The sequence below is a fragment of the Nerophis ophidion genome, linkage group LG04 (genome assembly GCF_033978795.1).
Source record: "Nerophis ophidion isolate RoL-2023_Sa linkage group LG04, RoL_Noph_v1.0, whole genome shotgun sequence".
Taxonomy (NCBI): Eukaryota; Metazoa; Chordata; class Actinopteri; order Syngnathiformes; family Syngnathidae; genus Nerophis; species Nerophis ophidion.
The window spans coordinates 13,056,230-13,077,843 of record NC_084614.1 but is presented as its reverse complement, the minus strand read 5'-3'; the positions used below and the strand labels follow the sequence as shown (position 1 = coordinate 13,077,843).

Here is a 21,614-nt window from a genome sequence, read left to right as displayed (position 1 = left end):
CTAAACGCGTGCATTTTTAAGTAAGAACAACATTTCTAGAGTATAATAGGTCTCTTATTCTTTGTAATAACATTGTTATTCTGAAGCTAACTGTGGAGGGGGCGTGGCCCGCGGGCCTGCAGCAAACTGGGGTGTGCCAGGACCGGCCTCAAAATCAGCAAGAGCTGCGTAGATGGCCCACCTGAGCCTTGTTATCTAATCACCTGTCGCTCTGTTATAAGCAGCAGCCAGGAGGAGAGACGGGGTTGGGGCTGGAGCCAGAGCGCTAGCGAGAACAAAAGAGAAAAATACAATTGCTGTAAAGCAACTGAGAGACTTATTGAAAAATAAAGCAATAGTGTAACCCTGAAATGGGCTCTCATGTCGGTGCTTGGTGGTCTGAAGAACCCCCAGGAGGACAAGCCCCACACTAACCAATAATAAATAAATAACTTCTTAACGCAACTTCTTGAACAGGTGCGGTAGTAAACGAATGGATGGACTAAAAATGCATGAAAATGTTTTATGTTTTGAACATTATTTTTAACACTTATTACAAGTGGAATTATTCATTACTTATCATGTTAAGCAATGTCAGCTCAGATTTATCCGAGAGCCAGATGCAGTCATCAAAAGAGCCACATCTGGCTCGCGAGCCATAGATTCCCTACTCCTGTTATAGACAATCTGCACTATGTCATACAGTGGCTGTATTCTATGATAAAATGTTTGATTCCGAGTAAAAAAAAATCTAAATGAAATGTGTTACAGTCGTCCCCCGTTTGGCACTGTTCATTGCTTCCGGTCATTAATGAATTTCTGCAAAGTAGGAATCGATAATTGTAAATTAGATATTTTCATAGCTGGAGCATAAAAACATGTTCACAACCTTCTATATAAGTTTTCAAGGTTATGACAGCCCTCTAGACTTAAAATAACACCCTTCAGTTACCAGAGGTGGGTAGAGTAGCCAGAAATTGTACTCAAGTAAGAGTACTGTTACTTTAGAGATTTATTACTCAAGTAAAAGTAAGGAGTAGTCACCCAAATATTTACTTGAGTAAAAGTAAAAAGTATGTTGTGAAAAAACTACTCAAGTACTGAGTAACTGATGAGTAACTTGTTTTGTTTAATGATGACTGCAACAAGTAATGCACAAAAATAGCAATTAAAAAATTCAGGGCCAGGAATATCTCTTAAGCAACTAAAACAATAATACATATTAAATAATAGTACATTAAAATAAAATTAAGGCACAATGAGCCACAATGACTTAACAGCACCATAGGCTCAGTAGGCATTGATTGATTGATTGATTGATTGATTGAAGTTTGTATTAGTAGATTGCACAGTACAGTACATATTCTGTACAATTGACCACTAAATGGTAACACCCCAATAAGTTTTTCAACGTTAATCAATTACTTAATAAATGACCAAGTCGAGGTGATCTACCTCATATATACATATACACACACACACACATATCATATATATATATATATATATATATATATATATATATATATATATATATATATATATATATATATATATATATATATATATATATATATACATTTATATTCACAGTATATAATTTATATTTATTTATTTTGCTGTTTTTGTTCACATGATAAAGGTGTTTTAATGAATATACATGCATGTTTAACACATAGATTCCTATCTTTCATGAAGACAAGAATATAAGTTGGTGTATTACCTGATTCTGATGACTTGCATTGATTGGACTCAGTGCTGATAACGTCCACCTTTTCAAATGGAGGAGAAAAAAAGTTCCTCTTTTTTGTCTAATACCACATGAAAGCTGTTGGTTTTTGGCATCTTATTTGTCCAGCTTCCATATTTGTTTTTATACACTTTACAAGAAATACATTGGCGGCAAACTCCGTAGCTTGCTAGCATGCTTGCGCTGGCTTTCGGAGACTCTTATTTTGTTAGCGCAGGCGCGATGGAGCGGCGCTTTTATTGTGACGACAGGAACTGTGTGATCAGTTTTGACGGGAAGTACGGTTGAAATAAAAAGTGTCTTTTTTCCTTTACACTTTTGATTGATTGAGTGAAACTTTTTTATTAGTAGATTGCACAATACAGTACATATTCCGTACAATTGACCACTAAATGGTAACACCCCAATAAGTTTTTCAACTTGTTTAAGTCGGGTATTACGTGTGACGGTCACGTGACCACCTGGCTCTGTTTGATTGGTCCAACGTCACCAGTTACTGCATGTGATTGGTGAAACGCAGGCATGCGTAGACCTAACTTTGAAAAACCAAAACAAACATTAATAGATCGATTAAAAAAAAGTAGCGAGTAGCGAGCTGAATGTAGATAAATGGAGCGGAGTAAAAGTAACGTTTCTTCTCTATAAATATACTCAAGTAAAAGTAAAAGTATGTTGCATAAAAACTACTCTTAGAAGTACAATTTATCCCAAAAGTTACTCAAGTAGATGTAACGGAGTAAATGTAGCGCGTTATTACCCACCTCTGTCAGTTACCGTATTTTTCGGACTATAAGTCGCAGTTTTTTTCATAGTGCGACATATACTCCGGAGCGACTTATGTGTGAAATTATTAACACATTACCGTAAAATATCAAATAATATTATTTATCTCATTCGCGGAAGAGACAAAGAAAATATCAACAATCGTCACACACACGTCAACCAATAAGAATTCGGCGGGGGAGGGTCATGGCAGAAGTGGATTGTGGGTCATGGGATGCTAATTGCTATATGCTACTGCCGTAGCTATTAAAATGGATCATTTCAACGTTGGCGGTAACTTATAAAAACTGAGAAGAGCTGAACAAAAATGGCAGCGAAAAGGAAATCATGTACTGCAGATTACAAGCTGGACGTAGTGAAATATGCAGCAGAAAACGACAAGAGGAAGCGGCGCATACCTTTGGAGTTGGCAGAGTTGTTTAGAAGCAACATCCAGGAAGAAGATTTCATGGGATTTATTGATTAGAAGTGACAGATTGTTTGGTGAACATATAGCATGTTCTATATGTTATAGTTATTTGAATGACTCGTACCATAATATGTTAGGTTAACATAGCAGTCACCTTCTCAGTTGGTGATTTATGCCTCCTATAACGTACACTTATTCAACCTGTTGTCCACTATTCTTTATTTATTTTAAATTGCCTTTCAAATGTCTATTATTGGTGTTGGATTTTATCAAATAAATTCCCCCCAAAAATGCGACTTATACTCCAGTGTGACTTATGTTTTTTTCCCTTCTTTATTATGCATTTTCGGCCGGTGCAACTTTTAATCCGAAAAATACGGTACCTTTTTTACACTCGTTGAATTCGATATAGTAATGCACTCCTGGGGTTGAGCCAATCAGTGGCCACGATACTGAACAGCGCTCATATTGGTTTGGTCTCATCAAGCGGGCAATACTACTGTAGTATTTATATTTGTGGTTCATTTAAGCCCTTTTATGCTTGCCAAAGGTTAATTTAGGACCAACAAATGTGTATAATGTGCTTTAAAAAATGAGAAAATACCCCACAAAAATCTACATTGTGTCAAGCCATGTTTATGCTTAAAAATAATTGTAGATCATGCTTGAAAAAAAATTAAAAGTAGAAAAAAAAGCCATGTTGAAGCTTAAAAGGTTTAATTTAGGACCCAAAAAGTTTTAGAATGTTTAAAAAAAATAGAAAATATATATATATGTTTTTAATTTTGCCGTGTTTAGTTATTTTTATGCTAAGACCACAAACTGTAGACTATGCTCCCAAAAATATCCCCCAAAAATTAGAAATGGATTTAGCCTTTTTTTTTTTTGCTTAAAAAGGCTTAATTTATGACCAAATAAATCGCACATTTTTGGGATATTTTAATTTTTTAAGCATATTCTACAATGTGTTAAGCCATTTTTATGCTTGAAAATACTTAATTTAGTACCACAAACTGAAGACTATGCTCCAAAAAATATCCCCCAAACATCAAAAATGCATTTACCTATTTTTTTTTTGAAAGGGCTTAATTTAGAACCAAATAAATTGTACAGTATACTTAAAAACCAAAGACACGTTAAAAATAAATCTGCTATATGTGGAACCATTTTTATGCCTTAAAAAAAAGCTTAATTTAGAACCAAATAAATTGCAGAATATGCTTTAAAAAACCCAAAACAAATCTGCGATGCGTTGAACCATTTTTATGCTTGAAAAGGCGTAATTTAGGACTAAAGAAATTGTAGTAAATGCTTTCAAAAATGGAAAAATAGCCCAAAAATCTGCAATGTGTTAAGCCATTTTTATGCTTGAAAAGGATTAAATTAAAAGCAAATAAATTGTGGAATATGCTTAAAAAATTAAAATGTGGTATGTTGAACTATTTTTATACCTAAAAAGGCTTAATTTACAACCAAATAACTTGTAGAATACGCTTAACGGCCTACTGAAATGAGATTTTCTTATTTAAACGTGATATTGCCATATTTTTGCTGAAAGGATTTAGTAGAGAACATCCACGATAAAGTTTGCAACTTTTGGTGCTGATAAAAAAGCCTTGCCTGTACCGGAAGTAGCAGACGATGTGCGCGTGACGTCACGGGTTGTGGAGCTCCTCACATCCTCACATTGTTTACAATCATGGGCACCAGCAGTGAGAGCGATTCGGACCGAGATAGCGACGATTTCCCCATTAATTTGAGCGAGGATGAAAGATTCGTGGATGAGGAAAGTGAGAGTGAAGGACTATAAAAAAAAAAAACTTTACAATTTGGAGCGATTCAGATGGTATTAGAAAAATTTACTATCTGCTTATTGTGTTACTAGTGTTTTAGTGAGATTATATGGTCGTACCTGTACAACCTGAAGTGGTGTACATTGATTCACATTGAGCATGTTTGTTTACATTGAACATGTTTGTTTGTGTTCAGTACCCTGTTTGACTTTGAGGACAAGCTGGACTACCTCCTGCCGAGCCAGCAGAGCAACACGCTGTCCTTGCAGCTGCCGAGCAGCTACCCTGTACCCAGCCAGCAGCCACAGCAGCGCCAGGCCCAGACGTCTCTGCCCGGCATGGCTTACCTCACCCCCTCTCCTTACCTCGCCCCCAATCCTTCCGATTCCATCTCCTCCTCCTACGTCGCGTTCGCACCCACTGGGAACTCCAGCTCCGGGGTCACCTACGCTACCGGGGGGCACGCGTACGTGCAGGCCCAGAGTGGGGGACAGATTCTGCTTCAGGCTGCCAGCCAACATGGTGAGTTGGGAAGTGGACATCATCGGCCTACACACCTGTCAGATTCCCAAATATTGTTGCCTAGTAAGTCCAGCATGGTCACCAAGTCCTAACATGTCTGCTGGACGGATTTCTGCCTCTTGGGGATTCAGCTGTGCTCTTTGTGTTCTTGGTTTTCCTTCCACAGCAAACATTTTGACCTGAACTGCTTGGTGGAAACTTACAAACAGTTCACTTAAGTACAGCTTTGATTCCTCAAGGGACATTTTTAAATGGCGTGGCGGCCTGGCAGGCCACATTTTTAGATGACGTGGCGGCCTGGCAGGCCACGTTTTTGGATGACGTCGCGGCCTGGCAGGCCACGTTTTTGGATGACGTCGCGGCCTGGAAGGCCACATTTTTAGATGGCGTGGCGGCCTGGCAGGCCACATTTTTAGATGGCGTGGCGGCCTGACAGGCCACGTTTTTAGATGACGTGGCGGCCTGGCAGGCCACGTTTTTAGATGACGTGGCGGCCTGGAAGGTCACGTTTTTAGATGACGTGGCGGCCTGGAAGGCCACGTTATTAGATGACGTGGCGGCCTGGAAGGCCACGTTATTAGATGACGTGGCGGCCTGGAAGGCCACGTTATTAGATGACGTGGCGGCCTGGAAGGCCACGTTATTAGATGACGTGGCGGCCTGGAAGGCCACGTTATTAGATGACGTGGCGGCCTGGAAGGCCACGTTATTAGATGACGTGGCGGCCTGGAAGGCCACGTTATTAGATGACGTGGCGGCCTGGAAGGCCACGTTATTAGATGACGTGGCGGCCTGGAAGGCCACGTTATTAGATGACGTGGCGGCCTGGAAGGCCACGTTATTAGATGACGTGGCGGCCTGGAAGGCCACGTTATTAGATGACGTGGCGGCCTGGAAGGCCACGTTATTAGATGACGTGGCGGCCTGGAAGGCCACGTTATTAGATGACGTGGCGGCCTGGAAGGCCACGTTATTAGATGACGTGGCGGCCTGGAAGGCCACGTTATTAGATGACGTGGCGGCCTGGAAGGCCACGTTATTAGATGACGTGGCGGCCTGGAAGGCCACGTTATTAGATGACGTGGCGGCCTGGAAGGCCACGTTATTAGATGACGTGGCGGCCTGGAAGGCCACGTTATTAGATGACGTGGCGGCCTGGAAGGCCACGTTATTAGATGACGTGGCGGCCTGGAAGGCCACGTTATTAGATGACGTGGCGGCCTGGAAGGCCACGTTATTAGATGACGTGGCGGCCTGGAAGGCCACGTTATTAGATGACGTGGCGGCCTGGAAGGCCACGTTATTAGATGACGTGGCGGCCTGGAAGGCCACGTTATTAGATGACGTGGCGGCCTGGAAGGCCACGTTATTAGATGACGTGGCGGCCTGGAAGGCCACGTTATTAGATGACGTGGCGGTTTAGCTGCCCCCCCTTTTTTAGATAATGTTACAGCCACATTTTGTAAATGTTTTTTGGCGTGGCGGCCTGGTGGGCCACATTTTTTGATTTTTTTGGCGGCATGGTGAGCCACGCTTTTTAGTTGTGGCAGTCTAGCTGCCTCTTTTTTTTAAATAATGTTGTGGCCAAGCTGGCCACATTTTTAAATGATGATGCGGCCTGGCGAGCAATTTTTTTAAATGTCATGGCAGGCCACACATTTAAGATAATGTCGCGGCCTTACAAGCCACATATTTTAGAGTTTGTGGCGGCATGGCGTGTCACACTTTTAGAAGATGTGGCGGCCTGGTGGGCCACATTTTTAGATTTTGTGGCGGCATGGCGGGTCACGTTTTTAGAAGATGTCGCGGGCTTGTGGGCCCCATTTTTAGATGATGTTTCGATCTGGTGGGCCACATTTTTAGACGACGTGGCAGTCTAGCTGCCTTTTTTTTTTTTTTTTTTAAATGTAGGGGCCTAACTGGCCACATTTTTAAATGATGTGACGCCCTGGCGAGACAATTTTTTAACTGTCATGGAGAGACATATTTTTAAATGTCATGGCAGGCAACACATCTTAGATAATATGGCGGCCTGACAGGCCACGTTTTTTAGATTTTGTCACGGAATGGTGAGCCACACTTTTAGAAGACATGGCGGGACGCATTTTTTAGATTTTGCGGTGGCATGGTGAGCCACAATTTTAGAAGACGTGGTGTCCTGGCGGGCCACAATTTTTTAGATGTGGGAATCTAGCTGCCTCATTTTTTTTTAAATAGTCTCGCAACCTAGCAGGCCACATTTTTAAATGATGTGGCAGCCTGGCGAGCATTTTTTTTTATTTCATGGCGGGCCACACATTTTTTTAGATTTTGTCGCGGCTTGGCGTGCCACATTTTATTAATGTTTTTTGGTGTGGTGGCCTTCCGGGCCAAATTTTTAAATGTAATGGCGGGCCACACATTTTGGAAAATGTCGCGGCCTGGCAGCCACATATTTTAGATTTTGTCATGCCATGGCGGGCCACACCTTTAGAAGACGTGGCCGCCTGGCAGGTCACATTTTGGATGGCCTGGCGGGCCACAATTTTTAAATTTTGCTGCGGCATGGTGAGCTACACTTTTAGAAGACATGGCGGCATGGCTGGACTCATTTTTTAGATTTTGCGGTGGCATGGTGAGCCACATTTTTAGAAGACGTGGTGTCCTGGCGGCCCACACTTTTTTAGATGTGGCAGTGTAGCTGCCTCATTTTTTTTTAAATAGTGTTGCAGCCTAGCAGGCCATATTTTTAAATGATGTCGCGGCCTGGCGAGCAAATTTTTAAAATGTTACGGCAGGCCGCACATTTTAGATAATGTGAGCGGCCTGGTAGGCCACATTTTTTAGATTTAGTCGCGGCCTGGCGTGCCACATTTTATTAATGTTTTTGTTGTGTCGGCCTGGCGAGCCACGTTTTATTTTTGTTGTGTCGGCCTAGTGGGCCACATTTTTAAATGTAATTGCGGGCCACACATTTTAGATAATGTCGCGGCCTGGCAAGCCACATATTTTAGATTTTGTTTCAGACATGGCAGGAAAACACTTTAAAAGACGTGGCCGCCTGGCAGGTCACATTTTTGGATGGCCTGGCGGGCCACATTATTATATTTTGTTTGCGGCATGGTGAGCCACACTTTTAGAAGACGCTGCGGCCTGGTGGGCCGATTTTTTAGATTTTGTGGTGGCATGGTGAGCCACAATTTTTTAGAAGACATGGCGGCTCGCATTTTTTAGATTTTGTGGCGGCATGGGGAGCCACACTTTTAGAAGACGCAGCGGCCTGGTGGGCCGCATTTTTTAGATTTTGTCGCGGCATGGTGAGCCTCACTTTTAGAAGACATAGCGGCCTGATGGGCCGCATTTTTAGAATTTTGTGGCGGCATGGTGAGCCTCACTTTTAGAAGACATAGCGGCCCGCATTTTTTAGATTTTGTGGTGGCATGGTGAGCCTCACTTTTAGAAGACATCGCGGCCTGGCGGGCCGCATTTTTTTTACATTTTGTTCTGGCATGGTGAGCCTCACTTTTAGAGGACATAGCGGTCTGATGGCCCGCATTTTTTTGATTTTGTTGTGGCATGGTGAGCCTCACTTTTAGAAGACATTGCGGCCTGGTGGGCCGCATTTTTTCCTTTTGTGGTGGCATAGTGAGCCTCACTTTTAGAAGACATAGCTGCCTAATGGGCCGCATTTTTTGATTTTTTGGTGGCATAGTGAGCCTCACTTTTAGAAGACATTGCGGCCTGGTGGGCCGCATTTTTAACATTTTGTGGTGGCATAGTGAGCCTCACTTTTAGAAGACATCGCGGCCTGGCGGGCCGCATTTTTTTACATTTTGTTCTGGCATGGTGAGCCTCACTTTTAGAAGACATTGCGGCCTGGTGGGCCGCATTTTTTCCTTTTGTGGTGGCATAGTGAGCCTCACTTTTAGAAGACATAGCGGCCTAATGGGCCGCATTTTTTTGATTTTTTGGTGGCATAGTGAGCCTCACTTTTAGAAGACATTGCGGCCTGGTGGGCCGCATTTTTTACATTTTGTGGTGGCATAGTGAGCCTCACTTTTAGAAGACATATCGGCCAAATGGGCCGCATTTTTTTGATTTTGTTGTGGCATGGTGAGCTTCACTTTTAGAAGACATGGTGGCCCGCATATTTTAGATTTTGTCGCGGCATGGTGAGCCTCACTTTTAGAAGACATAGCGGCCTGATGGGCCGCATTTTTAGAATTTTGTGCCGGCATGGTGAGCCTCACTTTTAGAAGACATAGCGGCCCGCATTTTTTAGATTTTGTGGTGGCATGGTGAGCCTCACTTTTAGAAGACATCGCGGCCTGGCGGGCCGCATTTTTTTTACATTTTGTTCTGGCATGGTGAGCCTCACTTTTAGAGGACATAGCGGTCTGATGGCCCGCATTTTTTTGATTTTGTTGTGGCATGGTGAGCCTCACTTTTAGAAGACATTGCGGCCTGGTGGGCCGCATTTTTTCCTTTTGTGGTGGCATAGTGAGCCTCACTTTTAGAAGACATAGCTGCCTAATGGGCCGCATTTTTTTGATTTTTTGGTGGCATAGTGAGCCTCACTTTTAGAAGACATTGCGGCCTGGTGGGCCGCATTTTTAACATTTTGTGGTGGCATAGTGAGCCTCACTTTTAGAAGACATCGCGGCCTGGCGGGCCGCATTTTTTTACATTTTGTTCTGGCATGGTGAGCCTCACTTTTAGAAGACATTGCGGCCTGGTGGGCCGCATTTTTTCCTTTTGTGGTGGCATAGTGAGCCTCACTTTTAGAAGACATAGCGGCCTAATGGGCCGCATTTTTTTGATTTTTTGGTGGCATAGTGAGCCTCACTTTTAGAAGACATTGCGGCCTGGTGGGCCGCATTTTTTACATTTTGTGGTGGCATAGTGAGCCTCACTTTTAGAAGACATAGCGGCCAAATGGGCCGCATTTTTTTGATTTTGTTGTGGCATGGTGAGCTTCACTTTTAGAAGACATGGTGGCCCGCATATTTTAGATTTTGTCGCGGCATGGTGAGCCTCACTTTTAGAAGACATAGCGGCCTGATGGGCCGCATTTTTAGAATTTTGTGCCGGCATGGTGAGCCTCACTTTTAGAAGACATAGCGGCCCGCATTTTTTAGATTGTGTCGTGGCCTGGTGAGCCTCTCTTTTAAAAGACCTGGCGGGCCACATTTTTTCCGATTTTGTCGCGGCATGGTGAGCCACACTTTTAGAATACGCTGCGGCCTGGCGGGCCACATTTTAGAAGACGTGGCAGTCTAGCTGCCCTACTTTTTTAGATAATGTGTCGGCCTGGCAGGCCAAGTTTTTAGGTGACATCACATCTGGCCCCTGTGTCAGCTTTGTGTGTTGACCAAGTATATTATTATTCATTAGTTAGAAAATTTAAACTGTCAAAACATTTCAGTTTTTTTCTCTTTTCTTACTTTTTCACTGTTTTTTTTTCTGACAATAGGCCAACAAAACTTGGTGTGCGAGCTGGAAAAATCCCCCGTTCTGAATCCTTTTCAACGTCTAACATGTTTGTGTTGGCCCGCAGGCGGCATGGCGGCCTACCAGTCGTACCCGTGGGCCGGAGTGTACGCCCAGCCCACCGCACACCAGCGGAGCTACACCGTCCGCGACCTCCAGGCGCCGTCTCCCTCTGCCGGCCTTCCCCCGTGCGTGCAGTGGGCCAACCTCCCGCACTCCGCCGCCGCCATCCTGCCACCCGTGTGCACCCTCCAGCCTTCCCGCACCCGAGCGGAGAGCACAGCGACGAAGGCCGCGCCTTTGCTGCCCCCCTCTCAGGCCAGTCCCGTCTCTCTGCACAGCCCTCTGGCGTCCTCTTGTGTAAAGATGGAGTATGACAGCCCGCGACAGGTTCACAGCCACTTCCACTGTGACTTCTCCCCTATCCACCTCTGACCTTTCTCTCATTGGCTACCTTTACAAACAGGTGTTGTCTTCATATCTGTGTTTAATTCCAGGCTATGGGCTGGTTCCCAAAATATTTGTTGTTCTCTAATACTCCGCTGCAAGAGGTTGCGCTTCCTTTGCTTGGTGATGGTGTGTTTGGGAGATGTTGCTGAGGTGTTTAGCATAATAATAATAAATCCCCCCCAAGAACTCTTTACTGTGTGTTTGCTGCTCCCAGCATGGAGCTCAGACTGTGGGCTAAGTCAGTCTGATAGGTGTGTGAGAAGTCACTATTGGAATGGAATGAGGCGAGATGGATGAGATGATGGGAGTGTGTTTAGTCCACACACAACCGTCACTTATGTAACTTTGCTGCGCTTTTAATGAAGCGCTCTTATTCCTGCTGGCTGGCTTGGCGGGTGTTGCTGTTGGCAGGAGAAACACTCAAAGACTTCTTTTTTTTTTTTCTCTCTACATTTTCATGTTTTTCTTTTTCTTTTTTTTTTTCATTTCGGCCCGAGTGTGAGAGCACTATTCACACTGTGCCCAGTCTCTGCCTCGACTTAACGGGCTTAACGTCAAGTCGGCGTGCATGCATGCGTGCCGCTCGCCGTCCGCGCACGCAGGATTGAACACTGAGCAGTACTTCCTCTGCTGTGAACAGAGAGCGTATAGAATACAGGTGGAGGGTCTGAATGTATGTGTGTATGTATGTATGCGTGTGCATGGGATGCTTCAGTCCACCCTGATCCCGCTATGCCAATATTGACTCTGAGATTGGAAGAAAGGGAAACTTGTTTCAATATTTATGGTTGCGGTCATACGGTCTTTTTTTTCATAATGCTGCATGGCTACACACGCACGCAGTATTTGCAAAGGCGGAGCGTTGGCGTGTTGATGCAAGCCAGCGGAGGTAATAATGTCCAGTGGGGAACAAAGCTAGGGGACTAGTTTTCCCAAAAATATCGGACAAATAGACTTGTGGTGAGAATCGGTATGTGACAAACGTGCTTTTATGTAAGCAAATACAAAGAGCAGACTATATACTTTTTAGCACACATTAGGCTTGTTTGCACGTACTACGTGTCTGGCAGTACAGTATTATAATGTTTGATGTTCTCCGGGTGCTGCCTGGCCTCAAAGTGGCGACAGTCCTGGCAGCCAAGGTGGGCGATTTACAGGAAAAGTTAGTGTTTGATCACCACTTTCCTGTATTGGATTATGAAGGAGCAGGGCTCAAAATTAACCACGGCAACCGTACGTAATTTAAATAAATGAGAAAAATAAGGAAATAATAAATAAATAGCTGCTACCTTACCGTGGTAGAGGAGTTTGCGTGTCCCAATGATCCTAGGAGCTATGTTGTCTGGGGGTTTTCATGCCCCCTGGTAGGGTCTCCCAAGACAAACAGGTCCTAGGTGAGTGATCAGACAAAGAGCAGCTCAAAGACTTCTATGGAATTACAACGAAATTAACTCAGATTTCCCTCGCCCGGACGTGGGTCACCGGGGCCCCGCTCTGGAGCCAGGCCCGGAGTTGGGGCACGATGGCGAGCGCCTGGTGGTCGGGCCTGTTCCCATGGGGCCCGGCCGGGCACAGCCCGAAGAGGCAACGTGGGTCATCCCTCCAATGGGCTCACCACTCATAGGAGGGGCCATAGAGGTCGGGTGCCTTGTGAGCTGGGCGGCAGCCGAAGGCAGGGCACTTGGCGGTCCGATCCTCGGCTACAGAAGCTAGCTCTTGGGACGTGGAACGTCACCTCACTGGGGGGGAAGGAGCCTGAGCTAGTGCGCGAGGTAGAGAAGTTCCGGCTGGATATAGTCGGACTCACCTCGACGCACAGCAAGGGCTCTGGAACCAGTTCTCTCGAGAGGGACTGGACCCTCTTCCACTCTGGCGTTGCCGGCAGTGAGAGGCGACGGGCTGGGGTGGCAATTCTGGTTGCCCCCCGGCTCAAAGCCTGTACGTTTGAGTTCAACCCAGTGGACGAGAGGGTAGCTTCCCTTCGCCTTCGGGTGGGGGGACGGGTCCTGACTGTTGTTTGTGCTTACGCACCAAACAGCAGTTCAGAATACCCACCCTTTTTGGGTACACTCGAGGGAGTACTGGAAAGTGCTCCTCCGGGTGATTCCCTTGCCCTACTGGGAGACTTCAACGCTCATGTTGGCAACGACAGTGAAACCTGGAGAGGCGTGATTGGGAAGAATGGTCGCCCGGATCTAAACCCGAGTGGTGTTTTGTTATTGGACTTTTGTGCTCGTCACAGTTTGTCGATAACAAACACCATGTTCAAACATAAGGGTGTCCATATGTGCACTTGGCACCAGGACACCCTAGGCCGCAGTTCCATGATCGACTTTGTACTTGTGTCATCGGATTTGCGGCCTTATGTTTTGGACACTCGGGTGAAGAGAGGGGCGGAGCTTTCTACCGATCACCACCTGGTGGTGAGTTGGCTGCGATGGTGGGGGAGGATGCCGGACAGACCTGGCAGGCCCAAGCGCATTGTGAGGGTCTGCTGGGAACGTCTGGCAGAGTCTCCTGTCAGAGAGAGTTTCAATTCACACCTCTGGGAGAACTTTGAACATGTCACGAGGGAGGTGCGGGACATTGAGTCCGAGTGGACCATGTTCCGAACCTCTATTGTCGAGGCGGCTGATTGGAGCTGTGGCCGCAAGGTTGTTGGTGCCTGTCGTGGCGGTAATCCCAGAACCCGTTGGTGGACACCAGCAGTGAGGGATGCCGTCAAGCTGAAGAAGGAGTCCTATCGGGTTATTTTGGCTCATAGGACTCCGGAGGCAGTGGACGGGTATCGACGGGCCAAGCGGTGTGCAGCTTTAGCGGTCGCGGAGGCAAAAACTCGGACATGGGAAGAGTTCGGGGAAGCCATGGAAAACGACTTCCGGACGGCTTCGAAACGATTCTGGACCACCATACGGCGCCTCAGGAAGGGGAAGCAGTGCACTATCAACACCGTGTATGGTGCGGATGGTGTTCTGCTGACTTCGACTGCGGATGTTGTGGATCGGTGGAGGGAATACTTCGAAGACCTCCTCAATCCCACCAACACGTCTTTCTTTGAGGAAGCGGTGCCTGGGGAATCTGTAGTGGACTCTCCTATTTCTGGGGCTGAGGTCGCTGAGGTAGTTAAAAAGCTCCTCGGCGGCAAGGCCCCGGGGGTGGATGAGATCCGCCCGGAGTTCCTTAAGGCTCTGGATGCTGTGGGGCTGTCTTGGTTGACAAGACTCTGCAGCATCGCGTGGACATCGGGGGCGGTACCTCTGGATTGGCAGACCGGGGTGGTGGTCCCTCTCTTTAAGAAGGGGAACCGGAGGGTGTGTTCCAACTATCGTGGGATCACACTCCTCAGCCTTCCCGGTAAGGTTTATTCAGGTGTACTGGAGAGGAGGCTTCGCCGGATAGTCGAACCTCGGATTCAGGAGGAACAGTGTGGTTTTCGTCCTGGTCGTGGAACTGTGGACCAGCTCTATACTCTCGGCAGGGTTCTTGAGGGTGCATGGGAGTTTGCCCAGCCAGTCTACATGTGCTTTGTGGACTTGGAGAAGGCATTCGACCGTGTCCCTCGGGAAGTCCTGTGGGGAGTGCTCAGAGAGTATGGGGTATCGGAATGTCTTATTGTGGCAGTCCGCTCCCTGTATGATCAGTGTCAGAGCTTGGTCCGCATTGCTGGCAGTAAGTCGGACACGTTTCCAGTGAAGGTTGGACTCCGCCAAGGCTGTCCTTTGTCACCGATTCTGTTCATAACTTTTATGGACAGAATTTCTAGGCGCAGTCAAGGCGTTGAGGGGTTCCGGTTTGGTGGCCACGGGATTAGGTCTCTGCTTTTTGCAGATGATGTAGTCCTGATGGCTTCATCTGGCCGGGATCTTCAGCTCTCACTGGATCGGTTCGCAGCCGAGTGTGAAGCGACCGGAATGAGAATCAGCACCTCCAAGTCCGAGTCCATGGTTCTCGCCCGGAAAAGGGTGGAGTGCCATCTCCGGGTTGGGGAGGAGACCCTGCCCCAAGTGGAGGAGTTCAAGTACCTAGGAGTCTTGTTCACGAGTGGGGGAAGAGTGGATCGTGAGATCGACAGGCGGATCGGTGCGGCGTCTTCAGTAATGCGGACTTTGTATCGATCCGTTGTGGTGAAGAAGGAGCTGAGCCGGAAGGCAAAGCTCTCAATTTACCGGTCGATCTACGTTCCCATCCTCACCTATGGTCATGAGCTTTGGGTCATGACCGAAAGGATAAGATCACGGGTACAAGCGGCCGAAATGAGTTTCCTCCGCCGGGTGGCGGGGCTCTCCCTTAGAGATAGGGTGAGAAGCTCTGCCATCCGGGAGGAGCTCAATGTAAAGCCGCTGCTCCTCCACATCGAGAGGAGCCAGATGAGGTGGTTGGGGCATCTGGTCAGGATGCCACCCGAACGCCTCCCTAGGGATGTGTTTAGGGCACGTCCAGCTGGTAGGAGGCCACGGGGAAGACCCAGGACACGTTGGAAAGACTATGTCTCCCGGCTGGCCTGGGAACGCCTCGGGATCCCCCGGGAAGAGCTAGACGAAGTGGCTGGAGATAGGGAAGTCTGGGCTTCCCTGCTTAGGCTGCTGCCCCCGCGACCCGACCTCGGATAAGCGGAAGATGATGGATGGATGGATGGATAAATAAATACAAACTCCCGCTATCAAAATGTAAAAATAGAGATAAAGGCATCATGTGATGACAACAAGCTGACAAGTTGATATTATTAAAGAATAAAAAAAATATATTTACCTTTAGATATATGGATAACATTTAGCTATAGTGTGTGTGTGTGTGTGTGTGCGTGCGTGCGTGCGTGTGTGTGTGCAAACATATATGTATGTGTGTGTATGAATATATATTTTGGGGCGGCATGGCGTAGTGGGTAGAGCGGCCGTGCCAGAAACCTGAGGGTTGCAGGTTCGCTTCCCACCTATTGACATCCAAAATCGCTGCCGTTGTGTCCTTGGGCAGGACACTTCACCCTTGCCCCCGGTGCCGCTCACACCGGTGAATGATTGGTGGTGGTCGGAGGGGCCGTAGGCGCAAACTGGCAGCCACGCTTCTGTCAGTCTACCCCAGGGCAGCTGTGGCTACAGTTGTAGCTTACCACCACCAGCTGTGAATGAATGATGGGTTCCCACTGCTCTGTGAGCGCTTTGAGTATCTAACAATAGGAAAGCGTGATATAAATCTAATCCATTATTATTATTATTATTATACATGTATGTATGTGTGTGTTTGTGTATATATATATATAAATATATATATATATATATATATATATATATAATGTATGAATGTGTACATATGTATGAATGTGTACAAACCTGTATATATATGTGTGTGTGTGTATGTGTATATATGTGTATGTATGTATATATGTGTACTGTGTGTATGTATGTATGTATGTATGTATGTATGTGTATATATATATATATAATATATATATATATATATATATATATATATAGTGTGTGTGTATGTATTTTTGTATGTATGTTTATATATATATATATATACTGTATATGTTTATTTATATATATATGTGTATATATATATATATATATATGTATGTGTGTATGTATATGTATGTATATTTATATATTAGAGTTGCGCGGATAGGCAATTATATCACCCGAAACTCACAAAAGTTGTCATCCACCCGCCACCCACCCGAACCAACATTTCATCAAAGCCACACCCACCCGCCACCCGCCCGTTGTTATACATCTAATATAGATGATGCAAGGCATTAGGGACGGCGTGGCGCAGTGAGAGAGTAGCCGTGCGCAACCCGAGGGTCCCTGGTTCCAACCTCGTCACGTCCGTTGTGTCCTGAGCAAGACACTTCACCCTTGCTCCTGATGGGTGCTGGTTGGCGCCTTGCATGGCAGCTCCCTCCATCAGTGTGTGAATGTGTGTGTCAACGGGTAAATGTGGAAGTAGTGTCAAAGCGCTTTGAGTACCTTGAAGGTAGAAAAGCACTAGACAAGTACAACCCATTAGTGAGGTTAGAAAGTGTAACTCCCTCCAAATAGCACAGACACAATGGCTTTCTTGAACTGATTTATTTGAAGGCTTACTTTCCTTTCAAATTCACCGTGAAAACTGTAATAAATAAAGCAGGTTACAGACGTAAAAATAATAACATGCACGGCATGTGGATCAAACATTTTACCAAGTAAAATACCAACAAATGACAAATACTTCGTTGGCCATACCCGGAAGTAGCTTCCTTACATCCGTCGACAGACCAAACAAGACACTTCAAAATAAAAGTATGCCCACATACTGTTTCAAAGAGTGCTGCTCGTTTTTTGTATGTGGGTAACAACATTGAACTATTTATTAATGGTTGATTTCTATAGGCTAGTAAGGTAAAGTGTTGTAGCTGACAAGTTTGGGCTACCTTGCTTCTTCAGCCTTCATCAGAGGTGTCACGTGATGTTAGCGTGACGTTGTCTGTGACGTGTTATATGGATTGTACCATCAAGAGTTGTCAGGTACAACACTTTACCTACTAGCCTATATAAATCAACCTTTTATAAATACACGTCAGTAGGCTAAATGAACCCTCTTCAACATAACATTTAACTATGTATAATGTAGCGGCTGGCTACGGGGTGTTAGCCAATGACTTTGGCTGGGGTGCGGGACTTCCGCGAGGGATAGGGAAGTGACGTTATCGACAGGAAGTGAGAGTTTGAGTTGTCCCGGGAAAAGCGTTAGAGACATGAAAGCTGTTGTGTGGTTGTATTACATCTTGTGCAATAAAGACAAGACAAACAAAGAAGTTTTATGAGCCTACATTCCTAGGATTATTACAATATATATTTCCGAATTGGTTCAACCGCCACCCGCCCGAATCTATTTAAAATCTATTTTTTCGTCATGTCACCCGCCCGACCCGCGGTTTATCCGCGGACTCCGCGGTTGTGACCACAAACCACGCATCTGTAGTATATATATATGTGTGTATATGTATGTGTGTATATGTATGTGTGTATATATATATATATATATATATATATATATATATATATATATATATATATATTGGTTTGGATCCCCTGCCTAGAAAGAAAATAATGTTTGCCTTTGTGCCCTAAATTATGAGGCCTCCTTTAAGGCAACACTTGCCTTGACCTTCAAAAGTTAAAATTCGAGGCCTGAAAGAGGAGCGTCGCATTTTCCCGACTACAGAGCATATATAGAATATAAGCCGCAACCCACAAAATTTTAGAAGACAACAATACTTTCCCATATTAGCCAAACCAAACTCTGACATTGTGAAATTAGTTATTTACACAGAAATATTTTGTAACTATTTACATACCTTAATAGTTTTCAAACGGTGTCTGTAACATAGCAGTAAAACGGCTGATCAAACAAAACAGAAGTCACCGTCACGGACCCACTAGCTGCGGAAGCTATCTCTCCATTCAGCTAAACAGACCCAATAACTCCACGGCGACATTGTGGTGAAGTTTTACAAAAAAAAAAATGGTTTTCTTATAAGTAATATGAAAATGTATCAGGAGCTGTTTTTCTTTTATGGAGGAAAGTAGTTATGGAGGTTGCCCTCCAGTGGGTTCATCTGACAGCCAAACATTACAACACTGTTTTATTTTTCCTCACAGGGTGCGAGTATTCTGCTTTCCAGCAAAATGTATTCCTTAGCTCATGTCTCGCTCACTCTCTCCAGCTCCAACAGCGTGTCTCATTACGGCTGCTGCTAATAAAGGCGACAGGTGACTAGATAACAAGGCCCACCTAGCTCGGTTGGTAGAGCGGCCGTGCCAGCAACTTGAGGGTTGCGGGTTCGATTCCCGATTCTGCCATCCTAGTCACTGCCGTTGTGTCCTTGGGCAAGACACTTTACCCACCTGCTCCCAGGGCCACCCACACTGGTTTAAATGTAACTTAAATATTGGGTTTCACTATGTAAAGCGCTTTGAGTCACTAGAGAAAAGCGCTATATAAATATAAATCACTTCACTTCATTGTCCACGCACCTGTCGTTGTCTTCGAGGCCGTTCCTGGCACGCCCCGTTCCGCGGCAGGCCAGCCGGCCACGCCCTCCCTCCACTGTAGTTAATTATAATACTGACACCCAATGTTTGGAGAAAAAAAAAAAAAAAAAAAGAATCGAATTGCTACCCTCCAATCGAATCGAATCCTGTGGTGCCCAAAGATTCACAGCCCTTATGTTTGGGGAGATTGTGACAAGGTGTGGGGCCAACTTCACACAAGGATTAATCAAAAAGGTTTTTTTTAATCTGCTATCCCGCTTTTATTGCCCTTTTTTTGTGTGTGTGTCATGACACATTCCAGATCTCCCACATGTGCACGTGTTTGTGTTTGCTGCACAGGTTACATTGTGTGTGTGTGTGTGTGTGTGTGTGTCTGTGTGTGTGTGTGTGCGCGCAAACATATGTTGTGTGTCCCTTTTGCGCCAGGCAGGCCTGTCCATGACATGGCACCTTTTCCAGGAATAATGTTTCATGTTGGGGCCACATCACACACACACACACACACACACACACACACACACACACACACGAGTGTTGATGTTCCTGTATGTTCACTTGAGTAGTAAATCAGTCAGGCCACTTACTGTAGGAACCCCCCACCCCCTTCCCTCACAGTCTTGCATCCTCAATTGCTGCGTGTGTGTGCGTGTGTGTGTGTGTGTGTGTGAGAGAGAAGAGAGAAGAGGAGGGGGTGCAATGCATGCATGCTTCGGCGGGGTGGGATGTTTTTGAGTTAAAAAAGGGGGCTCTGTGTTTCGTGTGTGTGTGTGTGTGTGTGTGTGTGTGTGTGCCCTATTGAGACATGTCAGATGTGTGTTGATGAAAGTGTTTACTTCTCCGAGGGGCCCCCGCTGAGGCCCCGCCACCGGCCATAACATTTCGCGCGATTTGAATTTTTTTATTCTCACAAAGTGTTTTTGCCAAGCCGTGTTGAAGACGGAAATACTTTTTAGTGTCACTTGGAATTGCTGTCACTTTATTAGGCACACCTTCGCCGTCTAACGAGCTATGACAAAGTGATGACGAGACTTTTACGGAACTTGTCTACTCTGAAAATGTGTCAGAACTGGTACTTTCTCGTCTGTGCTTTTATTTATTTATTTTTTGTTTAGATACACCGCATGCTAGTGCTGTCTTTAAGCCCCAATATCGGACGGACTTGAAATGTCTCACTCGCTCAACCTGCTGTAACTTTGGGGTGTTTTGTTGGATCACTCCCAAATTTGGCAAACACCTTCAAAGGACTGATAAGCACACGTGTGTTAAGTTTTATCAAGTTTGGTTGAAAAACATGACTGGCATCCAACAAAATATCAGTAACAATACCTATTATTATAGTATTAGATCGATACCACAGTAATTGGAGCAATATTATTTAGTTTATGTGCACGCTCCATTTTATTTTGCCCAAAAAAATATTACGTAGCATTCAAGCACCATCTTTAAACCCCAATATCGGATTGCCTTGAAATTTCTCACTCGCTCTACCAAACACCTGCTGTAACTTTGGGGTGTTTTGTTGGATCACTCCCAAATTTGGAGAACACCTTCAAGGGACTGATAAGCACATGTGTGTTGAATTTGATCAAGTTAGGTTGAAAAACATGGCTGCCATCCAACAAAATATCAGTAACAATACCTATTATTATTATTATTATTATTATTATCATCATTAGTATTATTATTATTATAGTGATACCACAGTGATTAGACCAATAATATTTACTTTATGGGCACGCTCCATTTTATTTTGCCCAAAACAATAGTAGATGAGCGCAAACTGGGTGTGGATGAACTTGACTGGCCTGCACAGAGTCCTGAGTTGAACCCGATTAGATCAGCATTGGGATTAATTAGAACGGAGACTTGACAGCCAGGCTTTCTCAACCAACATCCGGGTGAGACCTCACCAATGCGCTTTTGGCAAATCGGTTGAAAATTCCTATAAACGACCCCGCAACCTTGTGGACAGCCTTCCCAGAAGAGTTGAAGCTGTAATAGCTGCACAAGGTGGACCCACATCATGTTGGACCATATAGGTTAGAAATGGGATGGCACTTCAAGTTCATATGTGAGTCAAAGCAGGAGGCCATATAGTGTATGTATTACATGTATATCAGGGGTGTCCAAAGTGCGGCCCGGGGGCCATTTGTGGCCCGCAGCTAATCATTTGGCGGCCCCCCACACATTGTGCAAAAATTAAAAAAAACATTTTAAAAAAAGTGGATTGAGGTGAAATCTAATGAGGAAAAGTGGCAATGTTGACACAAAGCTGCCATGCAGGCAGTTTTTTTTTCCTTTTGTCTTTATTTTCTTTTTTTTCCATTGCTCAAAAAAAAAGGACAATAAAATCTATGTTATAATGAATTATTACTTAAAAATGATCACTTTAATATGTTTTATGTGGAAAAAATATTGCATATGTT

General features: G+C 45.0%; 1 protein-coding gene across 1 annotated transcript in view; it reads left to right on the top strand.

Moving 5' to 3' along the window:
- LOC133550934 (paired box protein Pax-6-like) overlaps nucleotides 1–11,361 on the top strand; it is a 35,233-nt gene extending 23,872 nt beyond the window's left edge. Inside the window, exons 8-9 of the mRNA XM_061897098.1 lie at nucleotides 4,911–5,236; nucleotides 10,773–11,361. Of these exons, the coding sequence (XP_061753082.1) occupies nucleotides 4,911–5,236; nucleotides 10,773–11,140 (694 nt within the window). The 3' untranslated portion in view covers nucleotides 11,141–11,361. The remainder of the gene's footprint in view (nucleotides 1–4,910; nucleotides 5,237–10,772) is intronic.
- Nucleotides 11,362–21,614: the final 10,253 nt, after the last annotated feature.